The sequence below is a fragment of the Gallus gallus genome, chromosome 5 (genome assembly GCF_016699485.2).
Source record: "Gallus gallus isolate bGalGal1 chromosome 5, bGalGal1.mat.broiler.GRCg7b, whole genome shotgun sequence".
NCBI lineage: Eukaryota > Metazoa > Chordata > Aves > Galliformes > Phasianidae > Gallus > Gallus gallus.
In genome coordinates, this window is record NC_052536.1 from 7,422,351 (window position 1) to 7,438,417 (window position 16,067).

The 16,067-nt window shown below is 44.9% G+C and overlaps 1 protein-coding gene across 14 annotated transcripts in view; it reads right to left on the minus strand.

Moving 5' to 3' along the window:
* Nucleotides 1-16,067, minus strand: part of TEAD1 (TEA domain transcription factor 1) — a 144,258-nt gene that overhangs the window by 9,200 nt on the left and 118,991 nt on the right. For all 14 annotated transcript variants that reach the window (XM_025150620.3, XM_025150619.3, XM_015286358.4 and 11 more), the window contains one exon: nucleotides 10,761-10,934. In XM_025150620.3, the coding sequence (XP_025006388.1) occupies nucleotides 10,761-10,934 (174 nt within the window). The remainder of the gene's footprint in view (nucleotides 1-10,760; nucleotides 10,935-16,067) is intronic.

Sequence of the window (16,067 nt, forward strand, 5' to 3'; positions counted from 1 at the left end):
CTGGCAGAGAGAGGAAGTCCTTTTCCTTTCTTAAAACAATGAAATCGCTGCTACAAAGGAAGATGGCTGTGCAACTCGGGAATCGATCTCTAATAAACTCTGTCAAGCCGTATGGCCCCGATGCAGCGGGCTGTTTGACTTCACTGGGCTGTATGACGCAGTTCACGGGCTTCACGTTATCTGTGTGCTTACTGAGCCGTGCCTACTGAACCAATAAAACACTACTGAGAGCGTTTGATTTCTTTCAGTGTTTCGCTGCAGCCTGAGTAACGACCCAGCTGCCTTCCACATCCAGCACCAGGGACTGAGACGTGCAGGATCAAGTGAGGAACAGCGCTACCTTTAATTATTTATGTCCGAGTCTTGTGCGCAGCGTGATTCATTTGGTTACAAAGCAAGAGCACAGGTCACATGCTGAATCCCGCCTCCCCAGGCCTGCAACAGAACCCAAGCTTTTCTGCCGCTGTGCTCTTTGTCATCACGAAACCATCCTCACAAAGCCCTCGACTTGAAAGAGCACTAATATGGACATAGGCAGAGACCAGAGATATCCACAGCTGGATTTGTTGATTCAGGTATTAGCGCTGCTGACATCTTTGGTGCCTGAGGAGAGAGTGGGCAGGGTTTTCTTTTTATGTGGAAACAGCCCATCAGCTACTGTGGCATAACACTTAGGAAATCGTATGAGCTTACAGCTACCCCGAGACGAGCATTTGATCACGGAAACACGCTTTTACAGCAGTTTCAATTACAGTTCTAGCCTGACTTGTTCTTACTGCTTTTTATTGCTAAAACAGAAATAACACAAAACTTCTGAAAAATGTCTTCTTGTCTACCTGGAGATTTTGTGAAACTGTGTTTATTTACCAGCTCTCGTGGAACATTTATCGTTCTGCCTTCGCTGCATTTCAGGTCGTTTGTAACTGCTCTTTAATGTTTAACTAGGCAACAGCTCATTAATTCTACTTAGTGTCTACAATCCATATTTGTGGTACAACCTTCTGAGGCAATATGCTGATAATAGCAATACCGAGCTAGTTTGTGGTATGGAGAAGACGTGGGTCTAATATTATTTCAGGCTAGCTTTGGTAAATTAATCAGTGGAGAAGTCTCGGGAGGTTTACACACTGTAACACAAAGAGCCTTATAGTCACGTCTTTTGCATAACAGAAAGAAATCCCATCGCTGCTACACCTTGCTCCTTGCACATGTACTGCACGAGGCCAGCAGTCAGCATTTAACGTACAGCTAATGCAGTACTCACAGCGCCCTGCCATACGTTGCTCCGACCTAATGGTAAATAAGCAATCTGTCATTGCAGCTGGTTTGCAGTACATCTAAATATAAAGAACTGCAGCAGCCATCAGCCACCTCACAGCTGCTCTGCTGGAATTCCTGACCAATAAGTACTTCTGATAAAACAATGCTACCGTTGTGAACTACCCCGTTTTCTTAAGAAGTGGTTGTTTCTGTTGCTCCTGCAATTACAGTTTTGCCACGCGATGATCCTTCTTTCCCTTTCAGGTATTAGAAATATATTTAGGAATCGGAAACAAAATGCTCCCCACAATTCCATGTTGCCAAAAGGATCAACTGCATAGACCTTACACTGCAAGCTGCCGTAACAGCTACTAACGGAGACTACAAAATAACTTTTCATCTGTTTCTTTCTTATTTTGAAGCCCACTGGAAAAAATACACTTGACATTTAACCTGGAAAGCAACACATGGCCATCTGGCACACTGTTGATCACTCCCACAGTGCTTCCAGCTCTGGCTGAAATCACCAGGAGTCCTGTATACACCAAAAATAGACACTGAGGCTCTGAAGCTTGAATGAGGAACACTTGAAATTATCACTCAACTGTTGTGATTTACTCTTGCACAATCACAGCGCTGTTGCAAAAAAACCCCACAATCTTACGGTTCTAAAACAGAGCTAAATTATCTGTATTTGCTCTTTGATTAGGGAGTCTAGCATGCAAAGGAAGTGTTTTCAATGGAAAGATGACTCTTCCTTTTAAACAACAGCTTTAAAGTTTAATTAGCTACCAACTGCTGAGCACTGAAGCTTTAAGACTCCTTCAAAAAGCGTAACACCAACATAAAACATTTAAGAGGTGGCATCAGCGAATAGTCCTGAATGGAAACCTTCTCGTGACAGAAGACTTTTCTCTCGTCTCACCTACTAAAGACATCTTGTCCTTCAACACGGGTTCAGATCTTTTAACTAGAGGATGAGAAGGTGAGCACTAGGAAGGCGCAGGTACCGCTGTGAAGGGGGGATTGTCACTTCAAGGAAATAGTCTTAGCATGGAAAATAAATCAAATTCCAGATCACTTTTCTTATCTTCATTACCTTTCTTTCCTTCTTTTCAAGAGAAGGAGAGAAGATCACTACCGGTAAAATACAAAGCTTTTCAGTTGTAAGAAATACTGGCAAAGGACTTTTTAAATATATTGGTATGGCTTCCAGAGAAAGCGGTCCATTTAATCACACAACTGACAAGTGAAGGTGCATCCCTCAAAGTGAAGCAAGCAAGTCAGTTAAAGTTTTGAGGATCTTTTTCCCCAGAATTATAGTGATGGTACCCCCCAAAAAACCCTGTGAAAACCGAGACCTGCTGTGGCTATGAGAGTTGCAGATGTCATTTTGAGTGGGAGAACAGCCACGTGCTACCTATGTACTCCGTTTTAGCAGGCTCCTTGCTAAAATATTGACTCCAGTTTTTGTGTCCACATTTTAGAAAGGATGTAGGAAAATTGGAAAAGGTTCAGAAAAGAGTTACAAGAATGATTTCAGGTCTGGAAAACATCCTTTGTAGTGAATGACTAATGAAACTCCATCTACTTAGTTTTTCCAAGAGAAGTTTTTCCACGACTTTGTCATAGCCTACAAGTTGCTACATGGGGAAGTCTTCTGACAGATTAAATCTTGCACGAAAGGACATTAAGAGACAAAAAGCTAAAGCTGCACAAATGCTAAATGAAAAACAAGGCAGATGCTGATATCCCCGATGGCAGTGAAATGCTGGAATAATTCTGAAATATGGTATAGTCACCATTTCTTAGGGATTTTTTAACCAGCCCATATACCTAACTAACATGGATGCTTAACCCAAGTTGGCCTCTTGTCTGGATGCAGAAATTACTTAGGTTCACTGCCTGTCTCATGTAGAGGAGAGGCAAGACTAGATAAACACAGTAATACCAAAACTGACATCTTTAACTTATTAACCTCAGTTATCCTTCTAATAATTTCATTCTTATTAACCTCAGCTATCCTTCTAATAATTTCATTCTTCAGTGTGAAAAACTTGACAACGGTCAAGCTGGAGCACTGTGCCCGCAGCCTCTCATAAAAGCCAGCTTTGTCTCCTCATTTCCTTGGTGCTCACCATCTTGGTTCACTTGCAATTTAGATGTGAGATTGCAAGGCTTCCTGGGCTGCAAACCATCTTTCCCTCCTGTGCAGCTTCTAGTGCAGCTATGCCCCGATCCCTGGCTGCAGGGATTAGGGCTGGTGAGCATCAGTGCAGCATATACAGATAAATAACGTTTAGAATGGAGGGACGATCACTTGCAATGAACAAGGGTTCAGTTCCTCATTGAAAAATTCTCATTTCAACAATGATTTAAAATATAAGATCAATAGAATTTGGGAGAAAAAGAAAACCCAATGACTTAAAGCCATAAATGTTGTTGGCTTCTTGCTGGTTTTGTTTGTTTGTCTGTTTTTCAATGTGGCCATTTTCAAAAGTAAAACTCATCTAGATGATTTCTAAGAGCTGAGCTCTGTATTAGCTGAATGCATTGGGTGGCAAAAGCGCTCAGCTTTCTGGCACCTTTTTGACGTGGCCGTTTAAGAACATGATTAATTCATTAACACAGCATAACTTGTCAAAGGGTAGCAGTGAAAATATTACGCATTAAGAGTACCAAGTGTTTCACATGCTGCCCGGAGATGCCTCTGCCAGCATGCCAGAGCAAGCACCAAAACAGAGCTAGCTGCAACCAAAAGAAAGGGGGAAAATATTAGAAAACAGCAGCAAAATACTTCCTATCCACCTCCCGAGTGCTCTCAGGCTGCGTTAAAGGCAGGGGCACAGAGTGCCTGTGTAATAATAACAGCTCTGGCTAACAAAAAAAGCAACTCTAGCAAAAATTACAGAGTCTAAATTCTTTCTGCTGAGTAGAAGGAAAACAGCACCTATTGGAAACAGTGGGATCTGAGGAGGGCCAGAATAATTTACGCTGGCATTCAGTAGTTAACATTAAGCACAGAAGGTCATTTGTTAACGACATGCAGGTTTGAACGGCTGCTGACTGCAGGGAGGTGTGTTACTCATATGACCGCATCGTGCCTCCCCTCCTCCTCTCCAAAGAGTGATCAAAGAGCAGAGATTCCAAATTGTGAAGCAATTTTTTCCAAGGGGAGCATCTGGGGCGCTGGCACGTTTCAGCGCGCGTTACGCTGCAGCTCAGGAATTGCGTCCAGGTCTGCCACATGGTTGGGCTCGTGATGGACAGAGCAAGCTGCTCGGCTCCCCAGCTGCTCGGCCCTTCCACTCGTTATCCAGGCTCAAGGCATCAGTTGCTCAAGGGGTCCTCCACGAGCGCCTCGAGAGCTCCCTGCACCGATGGGGTTGTGATGCGGAAAAGAAAATGGATGTCTGCTTTCTTCCATATCTAATTTGTTTTGCATACATTTGCATGCTGGCCGTAGCCCCATTCACATTACAGCTCCCATTTGTGAGCCACAGATCATTTGCCAGTCAAAGCTGGCGAGCGTGCATGCGTGCGTTTGTGCGGATGGAGGGAAATCCAACACCGTGCAAGAGAAACTGCATGGAGAAACGGCAAGAAAAAAAACACAATGGGCAGTAGCCACAATTGTGTGTGTGGATGAAGGGCACAAAGAATGGCTGCACCTCTTAAGACTGCTGGAGGCGCATGGGGACGCATTCAGGAGGGGGTGGGAGGCAACCACAGGCGCAAGCCATTTCTGAACACTGATTACATGGGTAAATTGTTTGTTCCACTGTATCACAAAGAGAAGGAGCATTATTTTTCATGCCACAGCTGTTTTGAATAAGAATAGGAATAAACTTAGCCATCCTCCTCATGTTACTTACCGCTAATTATGGCATATATTTACATCTATAAAACAGTGAAATTTGGGGGACATAATTTAATGCCCCTTTATTGTGTAGATCCCTTTATTCCATCCCACATTTGAATTTCAAAAATGTTTAGGACTTCAAAGCATCTTTAAAAGCTTGCCCTAATTATAATATGCATTACTTTCGAAAACTCCTAGTTTGCATTGCAGATTCCTGCAAATAGAGGCACTCATTTTAAACATCAATTAATATCATCCACACATCTTCAGATGAGTTTTTAGTCTTTCTTTCAGAGTTTCACCGGGCTCTAACTAAGCTTCCCTCAGTCTGAAGAATAGTTCAAGCTCTTGCAAATACTTAAAAAATTAAGTCAGTTGCTCAGAAAGCCTAAAAGCCCAATATTAAGTCATATCAGCTGCTTTTTTCACGTGTCTCTACTTTGAAAATGTCCCTCTGCCTTTTAGATACCTTTGTTGCCCATGTCTGTGCCTGGAGCTGCAGAAATCAGAGTTTAGTCTTGACAGAGAGCACCTGTCAGTGTCAAGACACAGAAAATCCACAGCCACAGCACTGAAAGTTGTGCTCACGCCAGCACCAAGGATCCCAGCAGGGGCATGGAGCCCACTGTGCGAGCCCTGCAGGCAGCAGAAGTCGTGCAGTCAGACAGCAGGGCAACATGCAAGAGAGCAATTACCTAAAACAGAAGATGAATTTAGCCTAGGCTGCAACGTACAGCTATGCACTGATGAATTAATGTCAAAAGCTCTCAGTAAAAAGTGGCTACCAGATTAACTAGCACTAGTTACTGACTACACTGAAGTCCTAGAGCAATTCCTGTGCTGGTGGAGATGCACATGATAAATTAGTGGCCAAGTCAAACTGAAGGTGCTTGTTGCCAGAGATGCGTACCATGAACTTTGTGCAAGAGCAAATGGAGAGCTGGGAGCTGGGAGCTGAGAAGACAGGTCCAGCAATCGCGCTTTTCAGAAGCATTTTGGGATAATGCTGGAGGTGTATATACAGCATTTACATTTGCAAGAGGCCTAAGTGTATTATTCAGTGCTAGATAACTTGTGAATAGTGGCAGATGAGCATTCTAAACAGAAGTAGAAAACTATGTGAGTAGAACTTTCACCAACAGAAGAATCCAACAGAAGCAACGTGTGTTGACTTAGCTTTCACATAGGTTGATGAGAATTTCAAAGACGAGAAAACGTGGGGAGGTTTTCCCCAAGTCATCAAACAGCTCAAGCAAAAACTAGGCAACACGCATGTTGACCTAAGACTAGATGGCACAAATCATACCTGCTTATCTTACGTAGATTGGGATCATTTTGCTTGTGACAATGTGAACAGAAAGGTTCTGCACTCACCCTGCATGCAGGGAAAGGTTTCACTGTATTCTCTGAATTCATTGCCAGTTTTCCAGGAGATGACTTTGACACTTACTTAAGAACATTTTACTTTTGTTTTCATTTTCTATCCCTGTAATCCCCAGTTTTGTATCATTGTGTCACACAAATTTCCTTTGCTATATTGTTGGTGTGTTGTTCCTTATTTACTCATTGCACTGAGTGCAATAATACAGTAAGTACAAGTCCACCTCTGAGGTGAGTTCCCTGAACTAGTTCCCAGTGACAAACTGGGAAGTTTGTTCCCTGCCTGGGACAAACAGAAGATTCACTGCATTCAAGGTACAAGATAAAGACCTAGGAATTGCTTAGCAGGGCTGTGGGGTTGGTCATTTGAGCAATGTAAATAGAGAAGTGGAGAAGTCTCTTTCTTTTACACCTCCTGCAGGTAGGTAGGAAAAGGCCTCAAAGTGCGACATCCAGGTGTGTCACCAGGGCTGAGGCCAGAAGCCTTCCCATTCCCAGCATCAGGCTGTACCTCACAGCAGATACAATCAGAGTGAACCATTAAGCCTCCGCAAAGCAAAACAACTTGGCTTTGTACTTAATACATGTAATGCTTTGCAATGTCAACTCCAACGTTACCACATGTCCTCTTGCAAGATCTCAGACCCTCCCCTCCCACTCTGTAATCAAACCTTATTACTTCTATCACGGGAAAAACTGAAAGGCAACCGTGCTGCCGAGAAGCCTCGAGGAGAGCGACATGGGGAAAGAGCAAGAGGAATATTCTTCCCAGCTACCAGAATTAAGCTACTTTCTGCCTTGGTCATTTCTCAATGCGAATGTTCCTTTCTGGTCTTCCTGTTTCCCATCCTTCTTTTGCACACTAGATTTAACGTCTAAACAAAACATCCTTTCTGTCACCCCCAGGGACAGGCTGACCTTTCTTTAAATCTGTTTACAGGCTCACCATCCCTTCTGGCATCACATCCGCACCTTTGCTTTCACACTTCCACAAGCAACAACATCCAACTGCTTTCCTGCACCGGTTTCCCTTGACTCCTTTCACTCATAGTCCTCGGTTTTCTTTTGCTGAGACCCCTCGCAGTGCTTTCCCACCTGTGCTATTTACCCAGTACAACTCTGTATTCCTCTTTTACTCACATTACAATCAAATCCCACCAAAGCCCAGACTGTCACTGAACACTGCCTTACACCACCAAGTAAACCGTCAGTGGCTAAACAGCAATAAAGGGAGAAGACAACAAAAATGATGGAAAGCGAGCAACAGCTAAACAAGGGGTGAGGGGGAATACTGTGAATAAGCAATGAACAGAACCTGGGAAAAGTTGAACTTTTCAGAGTAGGAGGTGGTAGTGGACGAGACGCAGACAGTGGATACTGCTTCAGAAGTGGATACTGAATTCAAAAGAAAGGACAAGAATACAGAATTTAATCTATTTTTACATTAATAAACTAGAAATTACAATCAGGGTCCAAAAGACTGTCAACAACCTTTGTCAGATATACAGTGCCAAGAAATGTCTGTTTTAGAACAGTTTCTAAAGTTTCTCCCCTCAATAATGGCAAATGTCTTTTTTTTTTTTTTTTTTCCTGAAGAAATGTCCCATTGGGGTGAAAGAAATTAAATAGAAGACAGTGAGCTGACAGTTTAGGGTCTAATTCTCGTGACTCACCACAGCCATCTTCTGTTTTTCCTATATATATATTTCTAGCTGTGGGGGCACTGGTGTGAAGTCTATTCCTAGAAGAGCATTCATCATCAGGCTTGCTACACCCGAACGCTGCCCCTGGCACCCTCCCTCTGCCTTTGCACACCCAACGAGAAAGAAAATCCACTGGCCTATTTTAAGGCCACGGCTTAGGGAGGCATTCCCATCACATTTTTAATATATAACTCAGCAGGATGTTTAGCACTGTGCGTTTTTTAATCTCTACATTACACAAAATTGTATTAAAAGATCATGAAGCTGGAAGGCACCGCGAGGTTAGGAAATGCTGGATTGAAGTTTCCCACACATCCTTACTGCTGAACTGCATCATGGAGTCTACTTACATGACTGCACACTCACCCACTGAGCAGCTATCCAATATTTCTCATTATTTTCATTATTCAGTGTGTCCAAGGCCCTGCCTCCTGCACACTACTCAAAACCTGTGCTGAACTTAGAATTATTAAAATTCTCCTAATGGTATATATATTTTATATATATATATATGTATATATATATATATTTGATGGCGGTGAGTTTGATTTCTTAATGCTGACCTGAGGTGAAGGGATGGCATCACGATGATGTTGTGAAACTGAGGTAAGAGGGTTAAAGCTGAGCAATGCTTGTAGGAGATCAAGCCTAAGAAGCTGGTACACTGAACTTCCTGGTCATGAGTACAACACTGACCTTAACGATACAAGGAAGCTCTCCACTGGTTTTAGATCTTTGAGCATTCAGCACTCCTGAAAATCAATTTCCACATGGAGAAGCAACAGAAAATACTGCACATCAGTGAGTACAGCACCAATCTCTGCTGCTTCCATGCCCAATGTAGTCTAAGGCTTACCATCATAGAATCAATGGAGCTGAAGGAAACCTCTGAAGGCCCTCTAGTCCAACTGCCCTGTAATGATAGGACATCCACAGCTAGATCAGGCTGGTCATTCTCATGCATCTGAGAACAGGCAGGTGGGGTGAGGCTCATTGTGCCTCAGTGGGTTTCGCAAGTGTCTTATTAAGCAAAGTGGGTTGGTGAGATGACGGGCCTCAATTCAAGCCCAAGTTTTGCAAGGAAATGAACTCAGTGATTATAGACCATAATTCCAACTGCTGTTTCTCTGTAGCCGTAATTCTTTCGTCCTTATGCTTGTCCTGCTCCCAACTCTCACACAGGCATCTCTGCTGTGTGCTGTCATCCTGCATTCCCCCGCAGACTCCTTACCCCAAATGCTCCCACTTCCCACTCCTTATCCCTTTTGAACTCCATGCTCTCACCTGCCTTTTGCAGGCTCCTGGTTTCTGGTGTATTTCAGCTTCCAGTTCTCCACTGCCATCTGTTTCTGGACTCTTTGCTCAGCCAGCCCTCAAACACTCAGTCTGTAGCTCCCATTTCTAGTTTTAAGCTCCATAAATTTCTCGATGCATTTCTCCTGTGGTGCAGCACAGCTCCTACTCAGTGGTTTATCTCTTCTGCACCCAGATTTGAGAGAAGACTCTCCCTCATTCCCAGTTCCCATATTTGGTGCCACAAAACCTTTTGGCAATATGTGAAGTCTTGGGTACATACAGATTGGAGAGTATTTCAGATCACACAGACAAACTTCAACAGAGAAAGACCAATGCCATAAGCAGTGCTTCCAGATCAACCTTTTCTAATGTCAGTGCCAATCTCTCCACTCTGTAATTAGTCCCTGAGTGTGCCCCTTTCACTGAGGCTTTAAAAAACAAATTCTGGTATGAAGAGGAGCCTATCACAAACAAACAACAGATTGGTGCAAAGAAAAAGTGTAAGCATCAGTAAGGTCTCTACTCTTGAGATTTGGTGATCCTTTCGAATGAACCTATAACATCATCACCATGGGGTTTTGCAAATGCAACAAATGAGACCTGGTGTACCAGTGAAATTTACTAAAACTAGACCAATATATTCTCCAGCATCTCAGCTTTCCATTCAAATTGTGCTTTCACTCCTGCTTGCAATGAGCAGATAGGATTGTTGGAGCAGAGTCCCACGGCTCACTAACAAGCAGGCAGGGGGAGAGCAGATGCACTCTAGCAATCAAAAAACCTGTTAAGAAAAACCCTGAAACTCTCACAAGCTCATGACTGGCCCAAAGCACGCTTGAACCAAGTCCTTCTTGGTCCTATTTGCTAAGTACAGGCTGATCCTTATATTATGTGCGTTTGACAAAGAGTTCTACATCAGAAACAGTAAAAGCAGTCTCTATTTTGCTGCTTCCCTGGTTGTTCTCAGGCCACTAGATGGCAGTTCCCCATTTACAAACAAGTGCTCCGTTACCTGTTTGCTCCTGCCCAGCAGCTGTGTCAAGCACAGCTGAGGCACGCATCTGCCCCTGCATGTCATCTGAGACACGGACTTGTGGAGCTGCCAGCAAGAGTGGCTCTGGGACAGCACCCTACCAGAAGGATACACAGCTCATCTACGCCCTTAGACAAGATAAGACATTTCCACAAGCACCCCAAAGCTAAGCACTAAACACAGGCCACGCTGCCAAGAAAGGCTCTCAATGTCATGTCTTACTCACCCAGAATTTTACGAGGAAGAAAGCATTTTGGGGCCCCTTCCCAAACAGCTCCTTTAGACCGCCCTTCTTTTCAGGAAATTTGTCATAAATCTGACGAATGTCCACGGATTCAAGCAACGGGTCGCTGTAAGAATGGTTTGCGTGTCCAATGTGTACGAAGAGGTGTTTATTGTACTGCAAGAAAGAGACAGGAAAGTCAGTGCTGTACAAAAAGAACAGAGGTTTATTAAGCAGAGACCCTTCCTGCAGAGGGAAGCACGCTTTGATGGATTCAATGACTCGCACCCTACTCCTGGGACTATGATTTTCTGCACTATGACTTCCATGAAAAACTCCACTGATTGTGAAATAGCTCCTAGCGAGCAAGAGTCAACTTCAAAACTCCACAGCCCTTCTGCACACCACCAACCATGGTCATCTTCAAGGGAGCAATTTACACTGAAAGACTGAACGGCAGCAAGGTGTTGAAGAGCCCATTGCAGGGCATAATCAGATGAACATGTGCTGGAGGGAAGCCTCTTTCTGCTGCTTCCAGCCATGCTTTTTCATGTCCCATGTCCTCCAAGCCCAGATTTCTGCTGGTGTCCCAACAGCTGCACCTATGTACTTCTTGTTTGTCTATTAAAAAAAAAAAAACAACAACAAACCTCAACCTATAGCATATGCTAACAGCACTTCAATAAGAAAGATAGAAAGGAGTTTCTTTAAACCTTAGGATGACAATCATGAGAAGGCCAGCCACTCAGTGTTGCTGCTACTGTATGAGCAGACCTCGCCATATGCCCTCCAGTGTTTTGACCTCAGTACTAAAAGGAGCCAACCTTCACCTAGGGAGCCCTAGGGAGTGAGTGCCACTCACCACTCTCTGTGCCAAAATGCGTTCTGCTTCCATTTCCGCATTTCTTAACCTCACCTCGCTGCACCTCACCACTCACCTCCGCAGCCCCTGCCCTGGCTGGGGGAACTCCTCAGGCCAGGGGAGCCCAGAACAGCTCCCACTCAGACCAGTGTGGTCTTTTGGGTGCTTCCAGCATCATGCAAGCAGACTGAAGGAGCTGCAGAGCAGTGAGATTAAACATCGTGTTTTTTAACCATGCAGGTCACAAAAGATTTTTCTAACTCAGTTAAAGGAAAACTGATATGCTGTCAATGAACGCACTAGAAAACTCTGTCATATCCAACAGATGCTGTATATAAGGGGCAATTCCCAACTGGTAAGCACAAATAAAATATTTAAAACCCCAAAGCAGACCTCATTTAAGCTATTTTGTTTACAACATACCTGCTGAATGAACAAATTGAAATGACAAATCTAAATTAATTGGACATCCTCTCATAGCCTTCCTTCAGTGTGAGCGGGGCCTTCCCCAGCAGATGTCCAAGGCTCTGGGGACAAGGAAACGGACCAGCAACATTTCTGTACCTCAGAAATTGCAATCTATTTGACAACCTTCTAGCACAGTGCAATCTGAATTTAGAATCAGGGAACACTCACCCCTGTTTGTGGCCAAAGATGAGGTAAAGTTTATGCTTTTTACGGAGTTGGGTGAAAGAAAAGATGGAAAGTGTAACAGCGTGCAAAGGTGTCTGCACGTGCAAGTCTTGAGCTCAATGCATCAGACACATGAGCACCATTTGCATGGATTTTCCTTGCAGGCTTCTCTCAGAATAATGCCATCCCACTTCCCCTTGTGCACAGAGAACTTGCACGGTGTGTCCCAGAGGGACAGAGCTGGTCTGGAGCGTGGATGGGAGCGGAATGCGTGTGTGCAGGAGGGAGCGTGCCCTGGTCTGGCTCAGGAGCTCATCATTTACACACGGAAATCATTGGCCTGGTTGGTAAACGTGAGAGGTTATCACAGCGGTGTCTGCAGTCAGAGTAGCATTTTACTTCACTCAGGAGTGGACAAAGTGAACTTAGGAAACACTTAAGCTTGGGGAAAAAAAAATAGAACAAAAAAAAAGCAAACTAATATGAGAAGGAACCACATTTTCAATTTCTACTTCTTGACACTGGCAGCACTGTGACCGAATGACACAACGTCAGACCGGAGGGTTTTTGCCCCCTACTGAAAAACTTTGATCCAAAACTTCGTATAGGACACCAAAGCAAAAGGCCACGGTGTCCCATGCCCCAGGAGCTGGCAGGAAGCCACAGGAGGGCTCCAGAAGCATGCTCCCGTTGCTCTTCTAGTCTAACAGGAGCAAAACGCAGGCAAAGGGGCGTGGGATGAGTCACCCAACATGGCTGCTGATGGACGCCAGGCTTGACCAAGGAACGAGCACTTCCCTGGGGGAGGTGAGCACTTCAGCCTTCCGTGAGAAACAAAGCCAGAACATCCCCCCCTCCCCTGCAAACTCTTAATCTGCCAAGGAGGGCTCTCCTGGGGGTGAGCACCTCTGCTCTCCCTCCTTCAGACTAAGGGCTGACGCAGTAAAACTTGCTCAGTATCTAAACCTCAGTAAAAGAAATCCTGTACAGGAACACGGAGCAGTTCAAGAAGTCTTTATGCTGTTTAAATACAAAAGCAGAGCTGAAGGCAGCTGTAAAGCTACCACAGTTGTCTGCTGAGCTTGCCAAAGTACCAGATGCTGCTGCAGCAACATTTCTGAGCGGGTACAGTGGGACAGATGGTATGACATCACCTGACAACATTCCTAGGACGGAAATGTTTATTTTGACATTGCAATGTGTGATTATTTTCTCCTTCTGTTGCTGCAATTCCTATACTAAGTACGGTTATTACTAAGCTAATTAAACGTGGCACATTTCTGCAAACCAATGAATGATGCTGTATTAGAAGCAGGGCAAACGGGGACCAAAATGTCCCCGCAGTTTTCATACATACTTCACGGTGGGAATTTATCTGTAAATAGAAGCAAAGAGGCTAAGCTGCATGCTCACGTTTTGTCTGAAAAGCTTAAAAATGCCCTCAATATCGTCAGAACCCACTGGTGCCTCAGACTGCGTGTTCCAGTCACCGAGGCACAGTAGGTGTGGAGGACTTTGCTCGTGCCACAGCATCGGAAGGGTCTGCATCCAGCACTGAGGCAGCAATGTGCTTCAGCTGCTGTCAGCCACCACAGGTCAGATCCTGTGTTTTCCAAGGGTAAAAACTCTGTAAAAATGCACAAAGAATGTTTGCAGCTACTTTGTCTGCAGCATCTGCATTACACAACATGCCCTGGAGATGGCCGCCTCTTACTGAGCTCCCTTCCTTAAAAAATTCCAACTATCCAAAGAATGCAGTAAAGCCATGAAATATGACTGTTGTCAAATAATACCACGAGAAAAATTATAATCCACTTAGGAATTTAAAAGAACCGAGACAAATTGCCAGTGGCAGAGGATGCGTGCATTTAGCCGGGGCAGAACAAAGACGAATCACCTCCACTTGTTCTATCCAGCAGTGCGTGTATCTGCAACATCTCCTCACCAGTTCTGCACTTACACAGCCAGCCAACAGCCATCCCTGTCTGTGAAACAGAAGTTTTGTGGGCGGCCGAGCAGGATTCAGCCTAAGGGCAGCAGGCTGAAACGAGAGGCACCGGTGCTGCTCGAGTGCCAGGCCCTGTGCATCGGTCCTGGCCTGCCCTGCCTCAGAGCCTGTGGCCTGCACAGCACTGCACTGCTGAAGGAGGGGGCCAGGCAAGTGCAGACTGATTAGAAAGCAGTCAATGTGCTGCTGTCACCTGCAGCCTGCCCTGCGCAGTGCTGCTGCCTCGCTCTATCTTGTACATCTGACGCTCTTTAATTTCCTGCTGGTGTAAGAAAGTCACTCGCTCTGCCAGCAGTTCTTATTTCTACCAAAACACTGGGAAGCGGGTATTTCACTGCCACTGCAGCTGTCCTCCACCGAAGCAGACTGGGACTTGTATTCCTAATGCTCTTGTCCTATAACCAGAGACTTCACCAAGTCCTGTTGTTAGGGATTTTGACACGCTCATGACCATCCTGTGCTCGTGTGTTAGGACACAATGCACAGTCTCCCTTGTTTTTTGAGGACCTCCACCCATCAGCCTCCTGCCTGTCTCTGCTCAGGGTTCAATCAGGAACGTGCCCTAAGAGAAGTCCTCAGACAGCTTTCTAGTTGCAGAAACAGGGAGGCAGGAGCTGAGTGGGGCAGAACCCTGCTGGGGACGCAGTGCAGCCCCCAGCCTGACACAGTACTGCTGCCCAGCACTTCCCACGTACTGCACAGGAGCCCCAGAGTGCAGCCAGGACTTGCTGGCGAGGCAAGATGCTCACAACTCATCTGCTTTCCTACAGCACTGCAGATGCAGCCTTCTGTTCTGGCCTGCCTGATCCGAGACCCCACGGTCCCGGTTCCACAAGTGCTGAGAGCTCAGATGGGAAAATTATGCCTGAATATAGGAAGCTCTCAATAATGCTAAGTATTTGGAAAAATCAGGCTCATGACAAAACAAAGTGGACCCTCCAAATCAGAGGCCCATTCATTCTTTTGCACCTGAACTTCTTGGTTTGTCAGATGTCAGCAAGAGTGCCCCTCAATCTCAGAGACGACTGCACGGATACATCTGTGAAATGCAGATGGAGGAAATTATTAATTCTCTCTGGAGGAGAGTTTAGATACTGCTCAGCAAGCAGGGCACGGGGCCACGCATTTCAACAACAGAAGAAAACAAACTGCTGAACAGCGGCTTATCAAAGAAAGGCTGCTGCTTCTACACTGAATGAAGGAGGAAAAGAGGAGCACATGAGCACATAAAGACGTGACACCCCAGGACAAACATTTTATGGAGATGGACACGTGCTGCTCAGCACCGCACAAGGAATGACACTTTTATCCCTTCCATTTTTTAAACTCCAATGGATTTTAGATTTAAACGACCCAAAATCCTGAATCTGCCACTCCACAACGTTTGGCCAAGCGTGTCTTTGCCTCCTCTTCCTTTCGCAACGATGCTAATGGAGGACGGAGACTTCCATACGCTTTTTGGGGAATAAAGAAGGGACAAACGATGCCTTTAACGATGGATGTTGTTCAAAGATGGAGGGCTTCTTCTGAAAAGACCTCACTGATTTTTCATCACTTAGGTGGTTTGATTAACTTGGGTGAATTTTACTGCATCTGGCTAATGATGGTGGGCTGCTTTTACAGCCCTCTCGCAACTGCTTTCACTTTCTGCTTCTCAGGCACATTTCTCCCCGGGCTCACAAAGCCCCCTTTACAACAACAGTAAAACCCGAATGAAAACATAAAGAATATTTTATTTCTTCACCACTTTTCAAAATACGTTTTGAAGAAATTTGGACCTACCACCATCTGCTGGTTTGGACGGGTG